The sequence below is a fragment of the Hippopotamus amphibius genome, chromosome 17 (genome assembly GCF_030028045.1).
Source record: "Hippopotamus amphibius kiboko isolate mHipAmp2 chromosome 17, mHipAmp2.hap2, whole genome shotgun sequence".
NCBI lineage: Eukaryota > Metazoa > Chordata > Mammalia > Artiodactyla > Hippopotamidae > Hippopotamus > Hippopotamus amphibius.
Window position 1 is genome coordinate 7,060,713 of NC_080202.1, and position 20,909 is coordinate 7,081,621.

At 46.7% G+C, this 20,909-nt stretch overlaps 1 protein-coding gene across 3 annotated transcripts in view; it reads right to left on the bottom strand.

Annotated features, from left to right (window-relative positions):
* Positions 1-3,729: 3,729 nt before the first annotated feature.
* USP43 (ubiquitin specific peptidase 43) overlaps positions 3,730-20,909 on the bottom strand; it is a 59,792-nt gene continuing 42,612 nt past the window's right edge. For all 3 annotated transcript variants that reach the window (XM_057713773.1, XM_057713772.1, XM_057713774.1), the window contains exons 13-15: positions 20,112-20,270; positions 18,769-18,933; positions 3,730-5,499 (exon numbers count right to left, since the gene is read on the bottom strand). In XM_057713773.1, the coding sequence (XP_057569756.1) occupies positions 4,445-5,499; positions 18,769-18,933; positions 20,112-20,270 (1,379 nt within the window). In that variant the 3' untranslated portion in view covers positions 3,730-4,444. The remainder of the gene's footprint in view (positions 5,500-18,768; positions 18,934-20,111; positions 20,271-20,909) is intronic.

Below are 20,909 nucleotides of genomic sequence, written 5' to 3' on the forward strand. Positions count from 1 at the left end.
AAGAGTTAATGTCCCAATGGGGGGCATTGTTCAGCCAGCAGGGGACGGGAGCTGGCGGGCAATGACCAACCTCTCACCCTTAGGTGGACAAATCTGAAGCACATTAGAAGAGTGTTTTGCACATACAGTAGATGCTGTGGAAATGTTAGTTACAACTACTGTATTACATGTTATCTTTGCAATTTCAAGATGTAATCAAGTCAGCAGGCGCTTGGTTACCACACCATGCCTGTGTCTGTTCAGTACAGGTGATAGCCTGCTGACCAGATCTGGAAAGCAGGATGCAGCTAGCATATACCTCTCCGTTTGCTCCCAGAACTGTAATTCTGTAACTCGTATAGATTACGATCTCCTCTCCTCTAGATGTTCTTCCTCCTCTGACCCTACGGGCCCTTGGGGCTTCTGATACCGCCAGTATGACCTCCCAGCCCAAGATTCTGGACTTGCAAACCCTTCCTTCCACTAGTGGAAGAGAGCAGATGGCGGATAAAGCAAAGTGATCCCAGACCTTGGAGGACATGCTGGGAGTCAGGAGGGAGGTATCACCACCAGACCAGTGTCCCTGCCTCAGGAGCAGGGAAAGGTCCAGGCAGGGTACCCGGGCTTCCAGAGGAGGACAGGAGACCCTTTCTGCCACACTGAGCTAACTCAATCACTGGCCACGCTCGTACCTGGCTCAATGGCTTTCAACGTGCCTCAAACTTCAACTTACAGATGTCCAGGAGCCACTCTGTGATTTGAAAAAAGCATCAAAGTATTTCTGCCATGCTTCCTCCTGAAACATCCCTTGACCAGATGGCCACAGCGTACACTCCGATGCAAGGTCAAGGTTGGAACCATGCCTCCAATCTGGGCAGAAATCTGATCCAATCCTTTCCTATGCTCTGTTCTCCCAGCCTTCCCTACCAGGTCCCTCTAGACGGGGAAGCAACCTCAGGGAAAGGGATACCAAGGGGCCTCAGGCATCCTTGCTGAAGATGCTAGATGGCAGATGTAACCATCAGGGTCCTTGGGTAATTGTCTCTTGCTATTCCAAATTCAGAGCCCAGGGCAAACGCTCCGACCTGTGACATGTTACAGAGAAAACTGCCAACAGCTGGGACCTGCTCATGATATCCAAGGGTAGTCGAAAGGGAGAAGCCTGGGGCTGCACATCCGAGTCACAACCCGGTCCCTCAGAGCACAAAGGAAGTAAGGCTGGGCTTAGGAAGAGGTGGGAGCAAAAAATGACAAAGGAGTGTCAACAGAGGAGAAAGAACCAGATACAGCAGGAGGACTCCTAGCCTCCCAGCCCCCGGGAGGACAACTGTGTCTTCCCCATTGCCTGAGAGCACGTCGATTAAGACCTGAAGAAAACACAGACTTCTTTCGAAATGCAAACACGTGGGTCTACTGATACACACATCACCCTCTGGGGTCAGGAGGTGGGTCCCCCTGCTTTCTCCTTCTGTCATTTCGGTTCTTTCTATCTTGGAACTGTTACTTAAAAGTACATAGTCTTTCTCATGGAGGGGAAAAACGAACCTCATTCTTCCTTCTTAAGAAAAGAACAGTAGCAGAGACACACCAATGAGTCATGCTGTGTGTATGAGGAAAAAAATTTTTGGAGTCAGGTGTCTTAAACAGACGGTTCCCATCAGAAAGGAAGTGTTTCTAGAAAAGGGACTGTTGAAGTACAGACTCACCAGGAGCCTTGCCTGTGAGCCCCAGGCCTGGGGTCAGGCCTAGCAGCTTCCCCGTAAGTGAGGGGATACTTGTTAGAACAGCTACTGGAAAGGGTGCAAAGCCCTAGGAAACAGAGGACAGTCAACTCGAGACAGGCTGAGACCTGGGACCCTTCACGGCAGTGCTGGCAGCTGGACAAACAGAAGATGAAGAAACTATAAGGGACTAAAAATAACTGCACCCATGCACAGTTGGGGCAAATTATGAGCGAGAAGATACAAAAAGGCCAGAACCCAACTGCCACTTCTGAGGGGCAGGCAGCAAAAGCAGGGTCCTGTGCGTGATCACACAGCACCGAGGGGGTGGACGGACCACCTGAGCCGCCCCTCCGGCCCAACCACCCTCGCCCCACAGAAGGGGCCAGCTGGCCCTGCCCCCACCTCGGGGCGCGAGCAAGGGCACCTGTTGCTTGTTTTCGCTCCCTCCTGATGCAGCACGGAGTCCCAGTAGAGCCTCGCCTGAATTCCTGTCTGGCCTCTCATCAATTTCTATTAAGGAGCTCAAGGACCCTGGTGGGTAACAAGTGATGGTTCACAGAGACAGGCTCAGATTCTCTGGTCCTTGAAAGTACATGCCCTCCGGAGGGAGACCTGGGGAGACTTCTAGTTCCCTAGAGAACAGCAAGTCATTTTAACTAAAAGTATTTAAATTTGAGAAACAACGCGATCAATGGCTTTCTGATTGATGGCTTTCTGATATCAATAGCAATGAGCTTAGATAACCAACAATGACCTACCATATAGCACAGGGAACTGTACTCAATATTTTGTAATAACCTATTAGGGAAAAGAATCTGAAAAAGAATATCTAAGATGGCTAAAACAAGCAAACAAAAAACCCACATGAAAAGATGCTCAACATCACTAATTATTAGAGAAATGCAAGTCAAAACTACAGTGAGGTATCACCTCACATGGTCAGAATGGCCACCTCACATGGTCAGAATGGCCTACAAACAATAAATGATGGAGAGGGTGTGGAGAAAAGGGAACCCTCCTGCACTGTTGGTGGGAATGCAAGTTGGTGCAGCCATTATGGAGAACAGTATGGAGGTTCCTCAAAAAACTAAAAATAGAACTACCATATGACCCAGCAACCTTGCTCCTGGGCATATACCCGGAGAACACCATAATTCAAAAAGATACACGCACCCCACTGTTCACTGCAGCACTATTTACAATAGCCAGGACATGGAAGCAACCTAGATGTCTATCAGCAGATGAATGGATAAAGACGATGTGATACATACATACAATGGAATATTACTCAGCCATAAAGAGGAATGAAATAATGCTATTTGCAGAGCCGTGGATGGACTTTGTGACTGTCATACAGAGTGAAGTAAATCAGAAACAGAAAAACAAATATCCTATAATATCACTTATATGTGGAATCTAGAAAAATGGTACAGATGAACTTATTTCCAAAGCAGAAATAGAGGCACAGATGTAGAGAATAAACTTATGGATACCAAGGGAGGGAGGGGGGTGGGATGAACTGGGAGATTGGGATTGACAAAATTATGTACTGTATATGAGAACCTACTGAGAGAACCTACTGTATAGCACAGGGAACTCTACTCAATGCTCTGTGGTGACCTAAATGGGAAGGAAATCTAAAAAAGAGGGGATATATGTATATGTATAACTGAGTCAATTTGCTGTACAGCAGAAGCTAACACAGCATTGTAAAGCAACTATATGCCAATAAAAATTAATTTAAAAATTAAAAAAAACAAAAAGTTGAAAGAAAAATGATTATCTACATCTAAATATGTAGGTATATAGACATAGAGATATATAGAGATGTAAGAAGAGATATAACTGAATCATGCTGTACACCTGAAACTAGTATGCCATTGTAAATCAACTATACTTCAATTTTTTTAAAATGGTTAAATGGTTAAAAAAAAAAGCAGTGAGCTCAGTTTATGCAGCGGAAACAAAACAAGATCATTTGTGTAACTTGAATAATTCAGACAGCCATTTGCATGTTTCACGGATAAGCTTTTATTAAAATTGTACATAGATCTCATAGTTAATTTTTTTAAAAAAAGAACTTCCTTTTTTCCTAGTATCAAAATAGTTTTTTTAAATACCTTGAAAAACTTTAATACAATTATTTTGTTATATATTAAATACTCTCCTAAAATCGTAATCATTTCTCTCCCATCTCATTCTCCTAGAATCCTTCTTTAGTGTCACTAGCACTTTTTTTTGGCATCCTTAATGCTTTATCCCAGAGAAACATCAAGAGGAAAAGATTTTCCTGTGAAATCCGCTATTTAAAAAAAAGAAAAGCAATAAAAGTTTACATAGGAGAAACCAATGACAATATTTGATTTAATAAAGATTCTTATTAACGAGGATTCCCCACAGAGTTATGCTCTATGGTTTGCCGACACCCAATCACTCCTTAGTACAAATACTCAGGCCCTGGAATTATTTAAACAAAACAGCCATTCTTGTCCCCAAATGGTTATGCTGACCCACCGGCTCCCTCTGGTGGTCTGACCGCATAAACGCAGCCGACAATACAGCAGGAAGGTATTTTTGGAATTAGGGGTTGAAAATCTAGATACGGAGACCAAAAAATTTTTATTTTCAGGGGTCACAAGACAACTGGCTTCCCCAAATCCCAGTCTCAACACAGGCTGCCTACAGGTGCTCAGCGCAGAGTCGCGAGGATGCCAGCTCCACACGGCCCTGGAACACACACATCAGAAGCTGGACTCCGGCAACGTTTTCTTCCGACGTAAGGAGAGCGTGTGGTACTTCACCTTTGGCAAGGTGCCGAAAGAAGTCTGGTCCCCGGGGACACTCTTCTGTGATGTGGCTAGGGCGCTGGCCCTCGGGGGCCTGCCGGCTTTGCGAGGGAGGCGCAGAGAGCTGGGCGCCGACCGGACATCCCTCTCCAGGTGGCTGGCCGGGTCCCTGGCCAGGCTCTCCCGAATCCTGAGGGATGGAGACGAGCCTCGGGCCTGCTCATCCACAGCCAGGCTCCGCCTGCCACTCACCGCCTGGGGGCCCGCCTCTGCCCTGTCACTCTTCCTGTTCTCCTTCTTCCAAAACACAGCCCTCAGGAGGGTGAGGGTCCCCTGCGGGAATCTGTCTGTCTCGAGGTCCCTTCTCTCCGCATTGGCCCGCACCTTGCTGAAGTTATTTGGGCGACTGTCTGCACTGTTTCCAGATACCGTGGCAGCCCTGGGAGCCTCCTTGGGGGAGGGTGCTTGGCCACGGCTCCCCACGGGGCCACTTCCCTTACAGCTCGTGGTCCTCTGGCCCTCCAGCCGGGCTCGTTTCCCGTCCTCCACGGAGGACATCACTGTGAGGGGCAGGTCAAACTGTCTGGGCAGCCTGATATCCTGACTTGCGTTTTCCTTGAGCTTCCTTGCTGCGTTCGGGCCATCTGAGTTGCCAGGGACCGTGCAGTGGCTGGGGTGGCCCGAGGGGCAGGGTGCTCCGGCCAGCCCTCGATCGCCAGCTCGCCCACCATTGTCACCCTCAGCAGGGTGGGTGGCGTTTGACTTCTTGTCCCCACCGGCAGCACCCATCAGCAGCGGCACGATGGACTGGCTCGTGGACCGAGGTCTCCGTCTGGACTCCAAGTACTCGACCAGCTCGACGGATGCACCTGGGGGTTTCTCCCTGGGGCCAAAAGACCACCGGAGAGGCATGGTCTTGAAGGTCCCCTGCTTGGCTCGGGAAGGGGTGGTCACCTTCATGCTGATGCTGCCTTGGACGCCCCGTGCCACAGGCCTGGCCTCCAAGCGTCCTGAAAGAGACACCAAGAGCATCAGTGCCCGAGTATCCCTCCAGCTGCAGTAAGAGTAGCTGCAAGGCCAGTCCATCTAATAAGCCCTGACCACGCACCTCTGATGGATTCAGGCGCCGTCCTGGGCACTGGGGACACAGCAGTGAACAAGACACCATGCTTCCTGCCCTCGGGAGCATCACTGTTTTCACTCACTGCTCCATGGGATCCGTTTATATATCTAAAGCCACAGGGCAAGCCAGCCAGACTCCCAAGACAGCTCAGTCTCTGAGGCACCAGCCTAAGACTTAACATCATTTTCACTCATCTTTAAATATGACCATCAAACAGAATGCTCAGCAAAAGTCCCTGCTTTTTCAGGTCAAATTAGGTGCTCATACTTTTCAAATGCACCAATCTCAGATATTCTACCTTGGGCAAAAAAAAAAAAAAAGAAAAGAAACGAAAAAGTATTGTGTTTAATTCTATCAGAACTGCCAGATATACCTCCACTGTGTGTTTTGCAACATCTATATATAGTTAGAAAGATGTTTTTGATATATATTGTTAAGGGTGAAATAGAGTCTAGAAAAACACAAAGTAATTCAACCTGCAAAAATATATACACATGTATATGTGTAGATGTGTGTGTTTGTGTATGGTGTGTGCATGTGAAAATGTAGAAAGTAGTATGGAGAAATAAATACTAAAATGATAAGGTGTAGGGAACCATGGGGGTGCTGTGTATTTCTGATTTTCTTCTCAATTCTTTCCTAAATCTCAACATTTCTAAAGGAAGCAGACATATACCCAAGGTTATGTATTTTTCTTAAGACACAGTCAATCAGTTACCCCCCAAAATTCCATTTACAATAGCATCAAAAAGAATAAAATATTTAGGCAGTAACTTAACCAAGGAGGTGGCCTGTACACTGAAAACTCGAAAACATTGCCAAAAGATATGAAAGACAACGTGAATAAATGGAAATGCATCTCGTGTTTGTGGACTGGAAGATTTAATATTGTTAAAACGTCAATATTACCCAAAGCGATCTACGGATTCAGTGCAATCCCTATCAAAATCCCTGTGAGGTTTTGAACAGAAATAGAAAAACCCATCCTAAAATTCACATGGAATCTCAAGGGACCCCGAATAGCCAGTCACCAAAAAGACACACACTGTATGATTGCATCTGTGAAGTATTCTGAGCAGCCCAAATCAGAGACACAGAATGCGTAAGGGTGGTTGCCAGGGGCTGGGGGAGGAGGGAACAGGCAGGTGGCGTTTAACGGGTGTAGAGTTTCAGATTTACAGATGAAAAGAGTGACAGGGATGGTAGTGGCAGCCGCACAACAGTGTGAACGTACCTCATACCACTGAACTGTACACTTAAAGCTGGTTAAGAGGGCAAAGCCTGTTATGTGTTTCAGGGGTTTTTTTTGATCTTGTTTTTGTTTTTTTCCCCTGGCTTGTGGGATCTTAGTTCGCCGACCAAGGATTGAACCCAGGAACCTCTGCAGTGAAAGCATGGAATCCTAACCACCAGACTGCCAGGGAATTCCCTGTTATGTGTATTTTAACAAAATAAAAAAAAAAAAGTTAAAAAGTCATGGCCCAACAGCATGTAAGGCAATAAATCATCTTGAAATGTCCCCCCCAAAAAAAAACAAAAAACAAAACAAAACAAAAAAAGTCATGGCCCATTGTACCATTAAGATGCCTTGATTTACGAGATGCCTGCCACCACTGAGAAAGAAATCTTCAGCTGAAGCCCACGTGGCACAAGGACAGTCACCGTGGGGCAAGGGCACCCGCCTCTCGCCCACCGCCGTCCACTCTCATCAGCTCCCAAATGGAGCCAGGACCTCAGCCACCGAAGCCAACCTCCGAGCTGTACGGAGAGGGATTGGGGTCCTCGGAGGCACAGGCAGGGGCAGGTACAAGGCGTCCCCAGGGCTCCGGCAGGGAAAGCACACAGAGGTCAGCCAGTGGAGATGCCAGGAAGGTGAGGGCACAGAAAGCCCATCAACTCCACCAGGTGTCTGATCGCACTGCCAAGGTTCCGCGGATCTGGCCTTTCAGGTGTTTCACAGATAACCTTTGTTTTTTTTGTTTCTTTTTCTTTAAAGCACTTTTTTAGATTAGCCATCAGTACACACAATCTCACCCCAAATACTCTGTAATTCCAGTCCCGGCTGACGTTGTTGCTCCATCATTAAATTCCCACACCTCAGAGGGAAAAATAGTATTCTGGGGGCTGAGATGTGTGGGAAAGTTTTGTTCCCGGTCCACAGCCCTGGGAAGCGCAGAAAGAGAGACTCTGTATTAGGAGTCACAAAGCGGTGACTTCCCCGGTGGTCCAGTGGCTAAGGCTCCACACTCCCAATGCGGGGGACCTGGGTTCGATCCCTGGTCAGGGAACGAGAACCCGCATGCCGGCGGTGAGATCCCGCGTGCTGCAACCAAGACCCGAGGCAGCCAAATAAATAAATGAATATTAAAAAAAAAAAAAAGGAGTCACAAAGTGGTGACCTGCAGCCTCTCAAAACGGGAGGGCAGGCCTGCAGCCCTGGCAGGTGGCGGATGGGTTGGCCACGTCCCCAACCCTGCTCTCCACCCTTCCTCCTGGGGTAGAGGGGCCTGGACACTCGGCACCGGGCAGCAGCTCACATCACCAGAACCACAGGTACCGACACAAAGCGCCCGGCTCCTCTTTCTGAAGATGCACTGAGAAAGCACCTTGGCCATCATGATTTTATTTCATTCGGATCTGAGAGGGAGCCAGAGCTTTGGCGAAGTGGAGAAATGAATGGGAAAGCACCCAGGCGCATGCAGTGCTTACTGATCACCAAGTACCTCACTTCTGGGGGAGGGGGAGGGGTGCGGGGGGGGGGGACCTGCTGCTCCTCCCCTGGGGAGTCACACCTCCTGGGGTGCCGGGAGCCAGAGGCAGAGGTGGCGTTCAGAGACCCCCCAGCTATGCTTCCTCTCCCACCATGGGATCCGCGGCCTTGCTCACGCCCAGTCTGGCTTGAGAAGCAGCAAGGGCCTAGAGTCTGGAGCCACATTGAGGACATGACCGGTTAAGTGCTTCCTGAGGTTGTATAAGCCCCAGAGCATATATAAGGAGCTTCCCAGGCCCCCAGAGCCTTCCTCCCACAAATGACTCCACTGCAGGCTGTGGGCGCGGCCCCACCACACAGGGGCCCAGCAGCCGGATGCAGCACTGAGGAATGCCACATCTGTTCCTCTGTGACTTTCTCCTCCTGGGCTAATGAAATCAGGCACCAGCCCAGCCTCACTATGTGTGCTGTGAGCAGGGGGCGGGGCTCTTCTCGCCACCCTCAGCCCACCCACAATAGGACAAGACTTTTCCTTGTCCGGTGCTTTCGGTCTCTCCAAGGGTGTCCCAGTAAATATTTAACGAGGGCCTACTGGGTGCCGAGGACTGTTCTCAGTGCTGGGGATACAGCTGTGGACAAAGCACAAAGTGCCTATTCCATATGGGGTGTGACTAAAAAGCAAAAATATATCCCATGGGATGTGGTGATAAGAGCTATGATGAAGAATGAGGCAGGGTAAGGGGGAAATAGAGGAGAGACCTGAGTGAAGGGAGAAAGCCGCATGGAGATCTGGGGACAACAGGTTCCAGGCAGAGGGAGCAGCCAGTGCAAAGGCCCTGAGGCACAGGCAAGCTCGGCGGGTCAGGGAAGCAGCAAAGAGACCTCCGTGGCTGTAAGCGAGGGAGAAAAGGGCCCTCACTAGGGGTCTTCATCTTCTGAGCCCCAACCTGTATTTGGAGACATCTCTGTGTCCCGTTGCACAGTGCAATCTGGGGCAAGCCTGACTCCTAAACTTTTCTCCTGTTCCCCCAGAAAGTAAGGAGAAGCTGCACAGGTGGGCTGAGCCTTGTCCACTTCTGTGACTGAGCTGCCAGGACAAGGCTGGCAAGGGGAAAGTTTGCCTCAGGAGCGAAGGCCACTGCCCTGGCCATCATTCCAAGAACCACCGCCACTCAGGACAGGGTGAAGGGAAGCCCCAATGGGCAGAAACAGAAAAATAAGAACACACCTAAGGGGGTCTGGCAGTCAGAGAATAAGAATAAACAAAACCATCAGAACAGGCCCTTTGAGCCATCAGAGGAAATGGACAAAAGCTGTTAAGGAGACTCAAGTGTAGAACAACAGGAGACTGGAAACTGTGACTTTCAGGCCTTACAATTCAGTAAATGAATAGAAGGCATGCAGGGCCACTGTTAAGACTCAAATTAGTGGCCTGAAATGATCTTGAAGTTTAAGACATTTGGTAAATTTCACAAATTTTATAATTGTGAAAGTGATGTTTCATGCCACAGAGCAAAAATGACAAAGCGACAGAAATCATAGGAAAAAGCTAGGAGAGTTGGAGGACAGACCTAGGAGACCCAAGGGCAAATAATAGGAATTTGAAAAGCAGGCAAGACAATAATTAAACAAAAAAGAGTACTTCCCGAAAGAAAATCCTGCATCTGGAGAAGGAGAGGCCTCCGCAAGTTCCAGGCAGGGCTGATAAACAAACACAGACCCAGGCATATCCTGGTTGAATTTCTAAACTCCAAGGTCAAAGACAGAATTTTAAAAGCTTTCAGCCAGAAAGAACAAGTGACTCTCACATGAAAAAGAAGAACTTCTCACCTGCAACCCTGGGGCCTCGTAGACCGTGGGAAAACATCCACAGATGCCAGAGAGAAAAGGATTGCAACCCAAGAGCCCTTCACCAGCCAAGCTGCCATTCACTCCCTGGGGAAAGAAAATATTTGTGGCTCTGCCGAGAGTTACAGAGTGTGTCATGCATACCTGAAAAGAACTCTGACCAAACACTAAAAATCAGCACCGAGACCTCAAGATAGAGGGTGATGAAAAGAAGACAGACAGCAGTGTCCAGTGGACCCTGCAATCGTGTACCATCCACTCTCACAGGGGACAGGTGGTCTTAGGATGTGTTACATGAAGTTAAGTGGGTGTGTTTGGGACAGGAAAGGGACAGCAAGAGGAATTCTGATTAAAGCCTGGAACAGAGTAGGAAACCATCTCAGCAAAATCTAAGAGCTGGGGATTGACGTGGGGAAGCTCCTGAAGAGACCAGAGAGGAGCTGTGAAGGCATTTCAAAGCCCTCACTTGAGGGGAGTGACACGGAAGCATTATACAGGTCTCATCGGGGAAAGAGAGAAGGCAGTGATGAAACACAATGACACGCAGGAAGTAGCAGGCTTCTCATATCCATATAAGAGGACAATACCTTTGATTATAAATATTGGAAAGCATAAAGTACCAATTAACGAGATGGAAAAGAACAGAACTTCCAAGTAAACAAGAAGGAAAAAGGGAACACACAGCAACATGATCAAATGAGTTAAAAAAAGAAAAAAGAAATAGTAATAGAAAAATATTTTAAATGAAATGAACATATATGCACTACTACATATAAAATAGATAACCAACAAGACCCTACTGTATAGCACAGGGAACTCTATCAATATTTTGTAATAACCTATAAGGGAAAAGAATCTGGAAAAGAATACATATATATATATATTTATATATATATATAAAAGTGGATATACATACATAAAAGGGAATCACCGTGCTGTGTACACTTGAAACTAACATGATATCATAAATCAACTACACTTCGATAAAAAAAAGATCTCTGAGAACTCAACATACAAAAAAAAAAAAAAAAAAGACGTAAAATCAAGTTTTGTAGTTGTTACACTAAGTATGAACGGGCCGAATCTTCCCTTTGTAAGACAGGTTCTGAATTTTTTTTTACATTAAAACCAAACAAAACAAAACCCAGCAACATACTGTTTCTCGGAAACCACGTAAAACTAATTCAAAAAGAAAGGTTTATAAAGTAAAAGAGAAGGGCAAAATGAGACCAGGCAAATGCAAGCAAGGAGAAAGAAAGAAGGGTGGAGTCGTTCATCTCAAACAAGGTAGAATTTATGATTAAAAGCATTAAGCAGGGTAAGGAGCAACATTATAGTGAGAAAAGACAATTTATAAAGAAGATCTAACAGTCATCAGCTCACAGACACCTATTAACAAAGCGGCTAACAATATAAAGCAAAAATTATTAAAGTTCTGGGAGCACTTGCTTAAAAATACAGCCATACAGGAAGGTCGATATACACCTCCTTCCTAGCCAGGCAGCTCTAGATAAAGTCAATTCAAAGGCTTGGGGAATACAGATGGCCAATAAGCACATGAAAAGATGCTCAACATCACTAATTATTAGAGAACTGCAAATCCAAACTACAATGAGGTATACCACCTCAAACTTATCAGAAGGGCCATCATCAAAAAGTCTACAAATAATAAATGCTGGAGAGCGTGTGGAGAAAAGGGGATGTAAATTGGTGCAGCCCGCTCTGCAAAACAGTATGGAGGTTCCTCAAAAAACTAAAAATAGAACTACCATATGATCCAGCAATCCCATTCCTGGTCATATAGCTGGAGAAAACTCCAATTCGAAAAGATACATGCACCTTAATGTTCATAGCAGCACTATTTACAATAGCCAAGACATGGAAGCAACCTGAATGTCCCTCAACAGATGAGTGGATAAAGATGTGATATACATATACACAATGGAATATTATTCAGCCATAAAAAATAATGAAATGATGCCATTTGCAGCAACACAGATAGACCTAGAGATGATCAGACTAAGTGAAGACAGACAGAGAAAGACAAATATCATAGGGTATGGCTTATATGTGAAATCTAAGAAAATGATACAAATGAACTTACTTACAAAGCAGAAACAGACTCACAGACTTAGAAAACAAACTTACGGTTACCAAAGGACAAAGGGGGTGGGGGGGATACACTGGGAGTTTGAGATTAGCAGATACAAACTACTACATATAAAACAGATAAACAACAAGGTCCTACTGTATAGCACAGGGAACTATATTTAATATCTTATAATAACTTATAAAGGAAAAGAATATGAAAAAGAATACACACACACACATAACCGAATCACTGTGCTGTACACCAAGAAACTAACACAACATTGTAAATCAACTATACACTTCAATAAAGAGAAAAAAGACACGGGGAAATTAAACACAACAATCAATTCACCTAATTTAGTAGTTAAGATATAAGACTCATAGGACTTCCTAGGTGGTGCAGTGGTAAAGAATCCGCCTGCTAATGCAGGGGACATGGGTTCAAGCCCTGCCCTGAGAAGATCCCACATGCCACGGAGCAACTAAGCCTGTGCGCCACAACTGTTGAGCCTGTGCTCTAGAGCCCGTGAGCCACAACTATTGAGCCCATGTGCCTAGGGCCCGTGCTCCACAAGAGAAGCCACTACAATGAGGAGCCTGTGCACCGCAATGAAGAGTAGCCCCCACTCACCGCAACTAGAGAAAGCCCGTGTGTAGCAACGAAGACTCAACGCAGTCAATAAATTAAATAAATTAATTAAAAAAAAAAAAAAGATATAAGGCTCACACCCCTCAAACAGACAATGCACATCATTTTGTGCGTACACAGAACACTGACAAAATAATCTCCATGTACTCACTTGACCACCCAAAGGGAATCATTTTTGAAGACCACATTCTTGGATCACAGTCTGTAATATTAGACGTAAAGAATAAAAGGGGGACCAAAACTTCTTAAATGCTTGAAACCCCCAGATAACCTTTAGATCTAAGAGGAATTCAAAACCGAAATAACACAGTACCTGGAAAGCACTGAAAAAGAGAAAACAAAACCTTCCAGGCTCAATAAAAGCCATAGAGGAGGGACTTCCCTGGTGGCTCAGTGGTTAAGAACCCACCTGCCAATGCAGGGGACACGGGTTTAATCCCTGCTCCAGGAAGATCCCACGTGCCCAGGAGCAACTAAGCCTGTGCGCCACAACTACTGAGCCCACGTGCTGCTACAACTACTGAAGCCCATGTGCCTAGAGCCTGTGCTCCGCAACAAGAGAAGCCACCGCAATGAGAAGCCTACACACCACAGCAAAGAGTAGCCCCCACTCACCGCAACTAGAGAAAGTCCGCGCATAGCAATGAAGAGCCAATGCAGCCAATTAATTACTTAATTAATTATTTTAAAAAGCCACAGAGGAAGTTTACCATCAGGAGCACCCACAATGAAATGCTTTAGTCCCAGGGCCCCTCCCTGCAAAGGACTTCAGCAGTTTTTTCACATGGTCATGTTTTTGTAACAATTGCAAAAGTAAGGTGTTTCTATGTCCTTTTTCTTATAGAGCCTCTCCCAATACCCATCCCCAGTTATATAAGTTGCACACTCCACAAAACTTGGATCTGTTCATTTCCATTTTAAAATGCCTTTGTTATTATGAGGTCCCATAACCAGAGCTACCAGAAGGATGAAGTTGCCCTGCTATCAGTGTTTTTCTCCAGGGGACTGCTGGCATTTGGGAAGGACAGGTCTACCCTGCATGGTACCATCCCTGGGCACTGCAAGACATTTAGCATCCCTGCCCCCATGGAGACTAAATGCCAGTTGTCTCCTCTACTCATTCTGACAGTAACAAAATTCTCCCACATACCCGGGGCAGGGAGAAGGGGTAGTACTAACCATTGCTGAAAACCTACAGGCTGGATTTTCATCTTGCCCCAGGCTTAGTACTAAAAGGAAAATAAAGCTAGATTTTCAACCACCTCAGAGCCTCTCAAACAGGTTTCAAATCTATCACCATTATATTCAAATTCCAAGAGGGAATGCTCCCTTTGGAAGCAAGACTCTTGCAGTGTCTGAATGGAATAAACTTGAATTTGGAATTTACATCTAAGAGTCACAGAGCCAGGACTCTGGCAGCCAGAGAGAACGGGTCTATTTGCCGCCTGGCTGCTTCCCAGGTGAGCTTGTGACTGGTTACGTCCAAGACTCAGCTTTCTCCTTTGTAAAAGGGCTATCATTTCACCTTTCCCAGAGATCTGGATGAGTAGATGAGATAAGTAACATACCTGCAAGGGTCTGGAAGACAGTTATTCTGCAATATTACTTCTCCTCCCATCCCAGCCCTCGCCGTCTCTCGGGGGAGATTTCTGGAGCTGTGCCTGATCCCTGCCTGAGTACCCTGCTGAAAAGTTGGCCATCTTTTGAAATTGCCTCTTTAAGGGATGTGAAACACCCCTTCTCTCTTCTTGGGAGAAGTGAGAAATGGCCCAAGGTCCTACAGCTCTGGACAGAACTGGGATGAATTTATGAGCTTGTCAGAATCTCATGCTGATGGGGATGGATAAGCTCAGGAAGGAATGCCTTTTGTTGTTCACCAGACACTGCCCTAAATGTGCCGTCATAAAAACGTGAAGGCAAAAGAAATGCCCAGACAGGGTGAGTCAGAATACAACGAATGCACTAAGTAGTACACCTATACAGAGCGAATTCTAAGGAAATCAGACCAATGTGATCTGCAGGTGGTGGTGGTCCCATCGGCGTTCTGTCTACTAGTGAGATACTGGGAGCCAAAATGCTGCACATGGAGGATAATTCATCAAACTTTGATACATAAGCCATAATAACCAGAAGGTTGGAGTCCATGATAATCTAAAACCACCTGCAGCTTTAAAATTCTATCATCATATCCCTCCCAAATAGGTAACAAGAGCCTGGGACACACCAGGAACTGTGTTAGCTACTTGGATAGAACAGTAACTTAAAGTATAAAGAAATAAGCCCTGACAAATAAACACACGAACACCCCAGCAATTTCGCTCCCGGGTAAATAACCAACAGAAATGCAGACATATGCACAACAGAAAGGCATGAACAAAACAGTCATAGCGGTACTACTAGCAATAGCTCCAAACGGAAACAACCCCAATGTCCACCCACAATAGAATACATAAACAACGTAATCTGTTCCTACAACGTGGGAGGTTTTGATAAGGGAAGTGGAGCATCCCTTCACAGTGCAGAAGGACCCCGGCAGACCTTTCCCAGAGACAACCCATCAGTGTACTCACTGCAAAACTTGAGTGGACTTTTCGAGAATCCACAAATAACTCAAGAAATCTAGAACAATTCAAGGTGCTTCCCCTGATGATTAAGCCAAACTCCTCCAGGTCAGCCTCTCAGATCGATTCCAGCCCATCCGAGAACCCAGGGAAAGAAGGGGGTGGTTCTCCCCACCCCACCCATCACGATTTCTTTTCCAGATCCCTGCTTTTGCTTTTGTATTGACAAGGGTCAACAGTCAACAATCTCTTTCTCCCTTTCTTATATGGACAATTAAGCTTCCATGCAGAGAACTTGTAACAAAGAATTAACCTGACTCCACACTGCATCTATTCCTTTAGCGCTAACCCTTGTGCTCTGTTGCCTGCCTTAGTCAAGCAGGCTCTGCACCTTTTGTAAAAGAATGTTGCCTAGAGCCTGAAATACACGACAGCCCATTGTCAAGGCTCTGACCTTTAAAGGTATAACACTTTTCCATGCAAACAGAGACAAAGAGTTGCAGAACAGAAAATAACAATTCTCTTGTTGGAGGTTTACAGGAACATTGTGACCAGACCTACCTGGGCAGCAGCAAGAACAAAGGATTCCTGCACCAAGAAGTTTGCATAACCAGCCAAACTCCCTCCCCTTTGAGTATAAAAGAAGCCTGAATTCTGCCTCGGGGAAGATGGCTCTTTGGGGCTCAAGCCCACCATCTTCTAGGTCTGCTGGCTTTCCAAATAAAGTCGCCGTTCCTTGTGCCAACTCCTCGTCTCTGGATTTATTGGCCTGTCATGCGGCGAGCAGTACAAACTTGGACCCAGCAACAAACGTCATGTGTCTGAGTTGTTTTGGGTTGGGGTTTTGTTTTGTTTTGTTTTGTTTTTTTGGCACACGGGCTTAGTTGCTCCGCGGCATGTGAGATCTTCCTGGAGCTGGGATCGAACCCATGACCTCTGCATTGGCAGGCGGATTCTTAACCACTGCGCCACCTAGGAAGCCCCTGGGGTTTTGTTTTGTTTTTTGGACAAATGGAATAAAATGAAAGATGCATTGCTACACACCACATATATACATCTCACAAATATAATGCTGAGCTAAAGAAGACAGAGAAAAAAGAATGCGTGACTCCATTTATGTAAAGTTCCCCCAAAGGCAAAACTAATCGATGGTGTTAGAGGTCAGAATAATACGTCCCACTGGAAAGGAGAGAAACAGTAAAGATTAAGCAGGATGGGGGGGGGGCAGGATGTGTAGAGAGGGTCTAGAACTTTTGATTGCTTAATCTCGGTGATACTTACATGGGTGTGTTGTATAACAATTCACTGGATGCACACTTGTGATGGGTACACTTCACCGTATATATGTGGTACTTCAATTAAAATTTTTTAATGTAAAAAACTAAACTTGGAGCTAATAGGAAACATGGAAACTGAAAGTAATTAGAAACGTGCTGCCACTTCCTGATTGAAGGAGCACAGAGGCTAAAGACACACACACACACACACACACACACACACAGAGTTTTTATGGAAAACTTTGCTTCTGTAGTTACCGCCTCTCTCTCCTGCACTATCGTCACTTTCCCCCCCCGCATTGGACCACCTGAATGCGAACATGCTCTATTACTTCTTATTTGGCAAAGAAAACCCCAAACTGCTGTCGCCCACATTCCTCTCCAGCTACTGCCTCTTTCACCACAGTCCTTAATGGAACCAATACCCACTGTCAATTCTTTAACCCAGTATCTTTTCCACCTGTTACCAACGGCTTCCATTCTTTCCAAACCATGATGATGCTCTTGGCAAGTCACTGGTGACCTTCCAGCCTGATGGTCACTTACCCAACTTCATCCTACTCAGCCTCTCAACAGTATATGACACAGTTGGCCTCTTCCTCCAGGAAAGATTCTTCTTTTTTGCATCGGTGACCCATGTTTGCCCACTTTTCCTCCCATCTCCTAGGCCACTCCTCTATTTCTTTGCTGTCCTCTCTGCCTTTGCTCAGCCTCTAGATGTACGAAAGCTCCAGGGTTGGTCACAGGTCTTTACTCATTTCTATCTGTATAATTTTCCTAGAAGAGTTCCGCCAGCCCCCTGGCTTTAAAGTCCCTCCATGTAGGGAATACGGGGATATGTGTATAAAAAACAGATGATTGAACTTGGTGTACCCCCCCAAAAATAATAAATAAATAAAATTTAAAAAAATAAAAAAAATAAAAATAAAGTCCCTCCGTGTGCTGATGACCTTCAAATATTTTTCTCCACTCCTTAGTCATCATCTTCATTTGGATGTTTTACCGGAGTCTCAAAGTGACCATGTCAAACATTTGATTTCCCTCCAAAACTGACCCTGCATCCTAGCCAACCAAGCCTTTCCCATCTCATGAACTGTACTGCTGGTCACCTAGTTATGTAGCTGCCAAGCAAAGAGTCCTCCATGGTTCCTCTCCCTCTCTGTCACACCCCACACCAGCAAGTCCTGTTAGCTTTTTTCTTCAAATATATCCCAAACCTGACCATCTCATACCTAATGTCCTAATCCAAGCCACCACCTGCCCTCACCTGGAAAGCCACAGCCAGGCCTCCCAACTGGCCTTCTGCCTTCTCACCCCTCCTGTGATGCACTCACACAGCAGTCAAAGTAGACTTTGTAAAAGTATCAGATTGATTACTTCCTGCTCCAATTCCCCAGGAGCTACCCACCACACCTGGAATACATGCAAACTTGGTACCTAGGGCCAAAGGCATGTCATGGCCAGGCTCCCACCTACCTCCTCTCACTGCCCTCCTCACCCACTCTGCTCTGGCCGCAGCTCTGGTCTCTCCTGGCCCCGCATCTCCACCCCACTCCACCCCGCACACCCCACATTGACTCCCACCCCAGAGCCCTCACCCTGATCGCTCCTTGCCTGGAGCACACGCCCAGACCTGACATGACTCACGCGCACTCAGGCGTCTGCTCCAAACTTTCCTGCTCGGGGGGGCCCTCCCCACCCGCCCCACCTAATGGGCCCCCTGCGTCCCTTCTCCCCCACCGCTGGCCTAGACACCTTCTTCCTCTGACGATGTGCCTCTTCGCCCTTATCCCTTCGGCTCCAGGGAGCGGAGAAAGAAGGTACCCGAGACCAGAGGGTAGTGGGCAGGGGTGGGAGGTCCCGGGAGACCCGGTGTGGCAGGTGCATAAACCTCTCGTACCGACGGACTCTATACACTCTGGGCCGCGAAATGCCAGCACCTTCATAAAGTTGAGGAGCAACGGTCGTTACAGAAAATGAAACTAAGGTCAGCAAATTCAACCAACATGATAAAACGTACCCTTCTCCTGACTGGGGATGCTGTTTGCGTAGAAGGCAGGCTCAGGCGGCTGGGGCCGGGCGGGGCCGGGGGCCGAGCTCCAGGACAGCAGGCTGCCTCTCGTGCTACCATTACTGCTCCCGAGCCGGAGGAGCCAGTGGTCAGACAGGGAGGAGCTGGTGGAACCTGCAGAGGGAGCACAGAGAGGGCAAGCTGGACCAGCTCCATCCTTTGGCGCCCCCCAGGATGCTTCTCACGGCCAGATTCCCATCCCCGAGCCCAGAACTACAGAACCAGAGCAGAATTACAGAAATGAGAGTGCATCGCCGGAGGAGGAGAACCTGTAATTGATGAACCCTGAGACCAAACCGATAAACTTAGGGAAAGGCACTCGGGCACAGAAAGGATGGAATGTTGATGAGAACTGAAATGCTTTTCATGAAATTACTGGTGGTCAAGTCCAGTTTTCTAAATATGGCATGTTTTCATTCTTGCCAGGTCTATCTTGGGTGAAAAGAAGGCAGATTTTGCATTACGGTGGATTTAGACCTGCTGGGGCATCTTGGTTTTATCTGGCCATTTTCCAACAATCTGGGGGGAGAAAATCTGAGTTCAATTTTTTTAAGTGCTCTTTTGCCCCAAAGTAATGATTATTAGTTTGCAGAGTGAAATAAGTCACACAAAAAGGTCCATTTTGACTCTTTTTTTCCCCCCTCTGGACTGCCAAGCAAGTTTGAGGTTGTCTAATAAAGGTAGCTCTGGGGTGTGGTTAAGTAGCTATTTCCTATTCAGGCCCCTCATCCCTTATAACTGCCCCTCCCTTTCTAAGGGGACTCATGTAGGGTTATACTGCAAGCTTAATTAAGATCTGGCTCAATGTGAGTGAGGGGGAATATGGAATCCCATACTCCCTAGAGCCACCTGCCACAGATACAAAGTGTCACTCCTTTTCCCATTCTTGGATTGCAGTATGTCCCTCCCACATCCTTACAAATTGGGACACTAGTCTGTAGGGCTCTACAGGCTCAGCAGCAGCAAAGCTTCCTCTTTCAGATCCTTGCCGACATCTCCTGGGCCTTGATGTTTTGTTTGTTTGTTTTCCATATTTTATTATTTATTTATTTATTTATTTGGCTGCACCAGGTCTTAGTTGCAGCACGCAGGATCTCCATTGCCGCACCTGGGATGTTTAGTTGCGGCATGCGTGTGGGCTCTAGTTCCCTGACCAGGGATTAAACCCGGGCTCCCTGCATGGGGAACGTGGAGTCTTAACTGCCGGACCATCTTGGTCCTTGATGTCCGATTGAGCATCCTCCCCGTTCCCAATCCTCCCCTCTCCTGTAAGGAACAGCAGCAGCACCTACCTCTCATGGAGCTGCTGGCTGACCAGGGAGGGATGCTGTTTCTCTTCTGATAAAACAGGATGTAAGCCCCTCGCGTATTGACCTCATCTTCTAGAAGCAGTTCCACCGTGCTGTCATCATAACTGTACCACTGGCCGTCCAGAGAGTTCCGGCAGTAGGCTGTGGAGGTCCAAACCCCAAGTCCCCATTACTGGAGCCCCCCAAAGCAGGAAGACGTTTCCTGCTGGAATGGCTGAAAAATGGACGTATGTACTAGAATGAGAAGTCTCAGTCCGTTTTTAGCCAGAAATGAATTTGGTGAAATCAGAAAGGATCAATCAGTTACACACCCAGATGCTCACTGATCAAGGGAGCTGTTACCACACAAGCTGAATCCTTACGTTGTAGAGCTTGTTCAGGTAAGATCTCCAATGAAGGGGGGTCCCGAGTTATTTATGGGAGCCCCAGGCAATAATGCCAATGTTCACCCTGGTTCTTTTGAGAAGTTTCCAAATGCATGTCTTTGATTCAGTACGCAGCAAAAACATGCAGGATTACGGTACACTTCTTCCCTAAGAACTCAGTCAAACATTTAAGAAAATGTTCATAAATGAGGTTCTTATCACCTTCCAAACAAGTATGAGAAACAGTCCTCTCCTTTCCCTCCACATCTCAGTATGTGGTACCATTCATAACATACTAACCTGGGAGTCAGCCAGCTTTTTTCTAGAATGGGCCAAAGAGCCCATCTGGCCAGTTTTAGGCTCTGTAGGTCACCCATGGCCACCTATGGTCTCTGTTGTGTATTTTCCTTGCTGT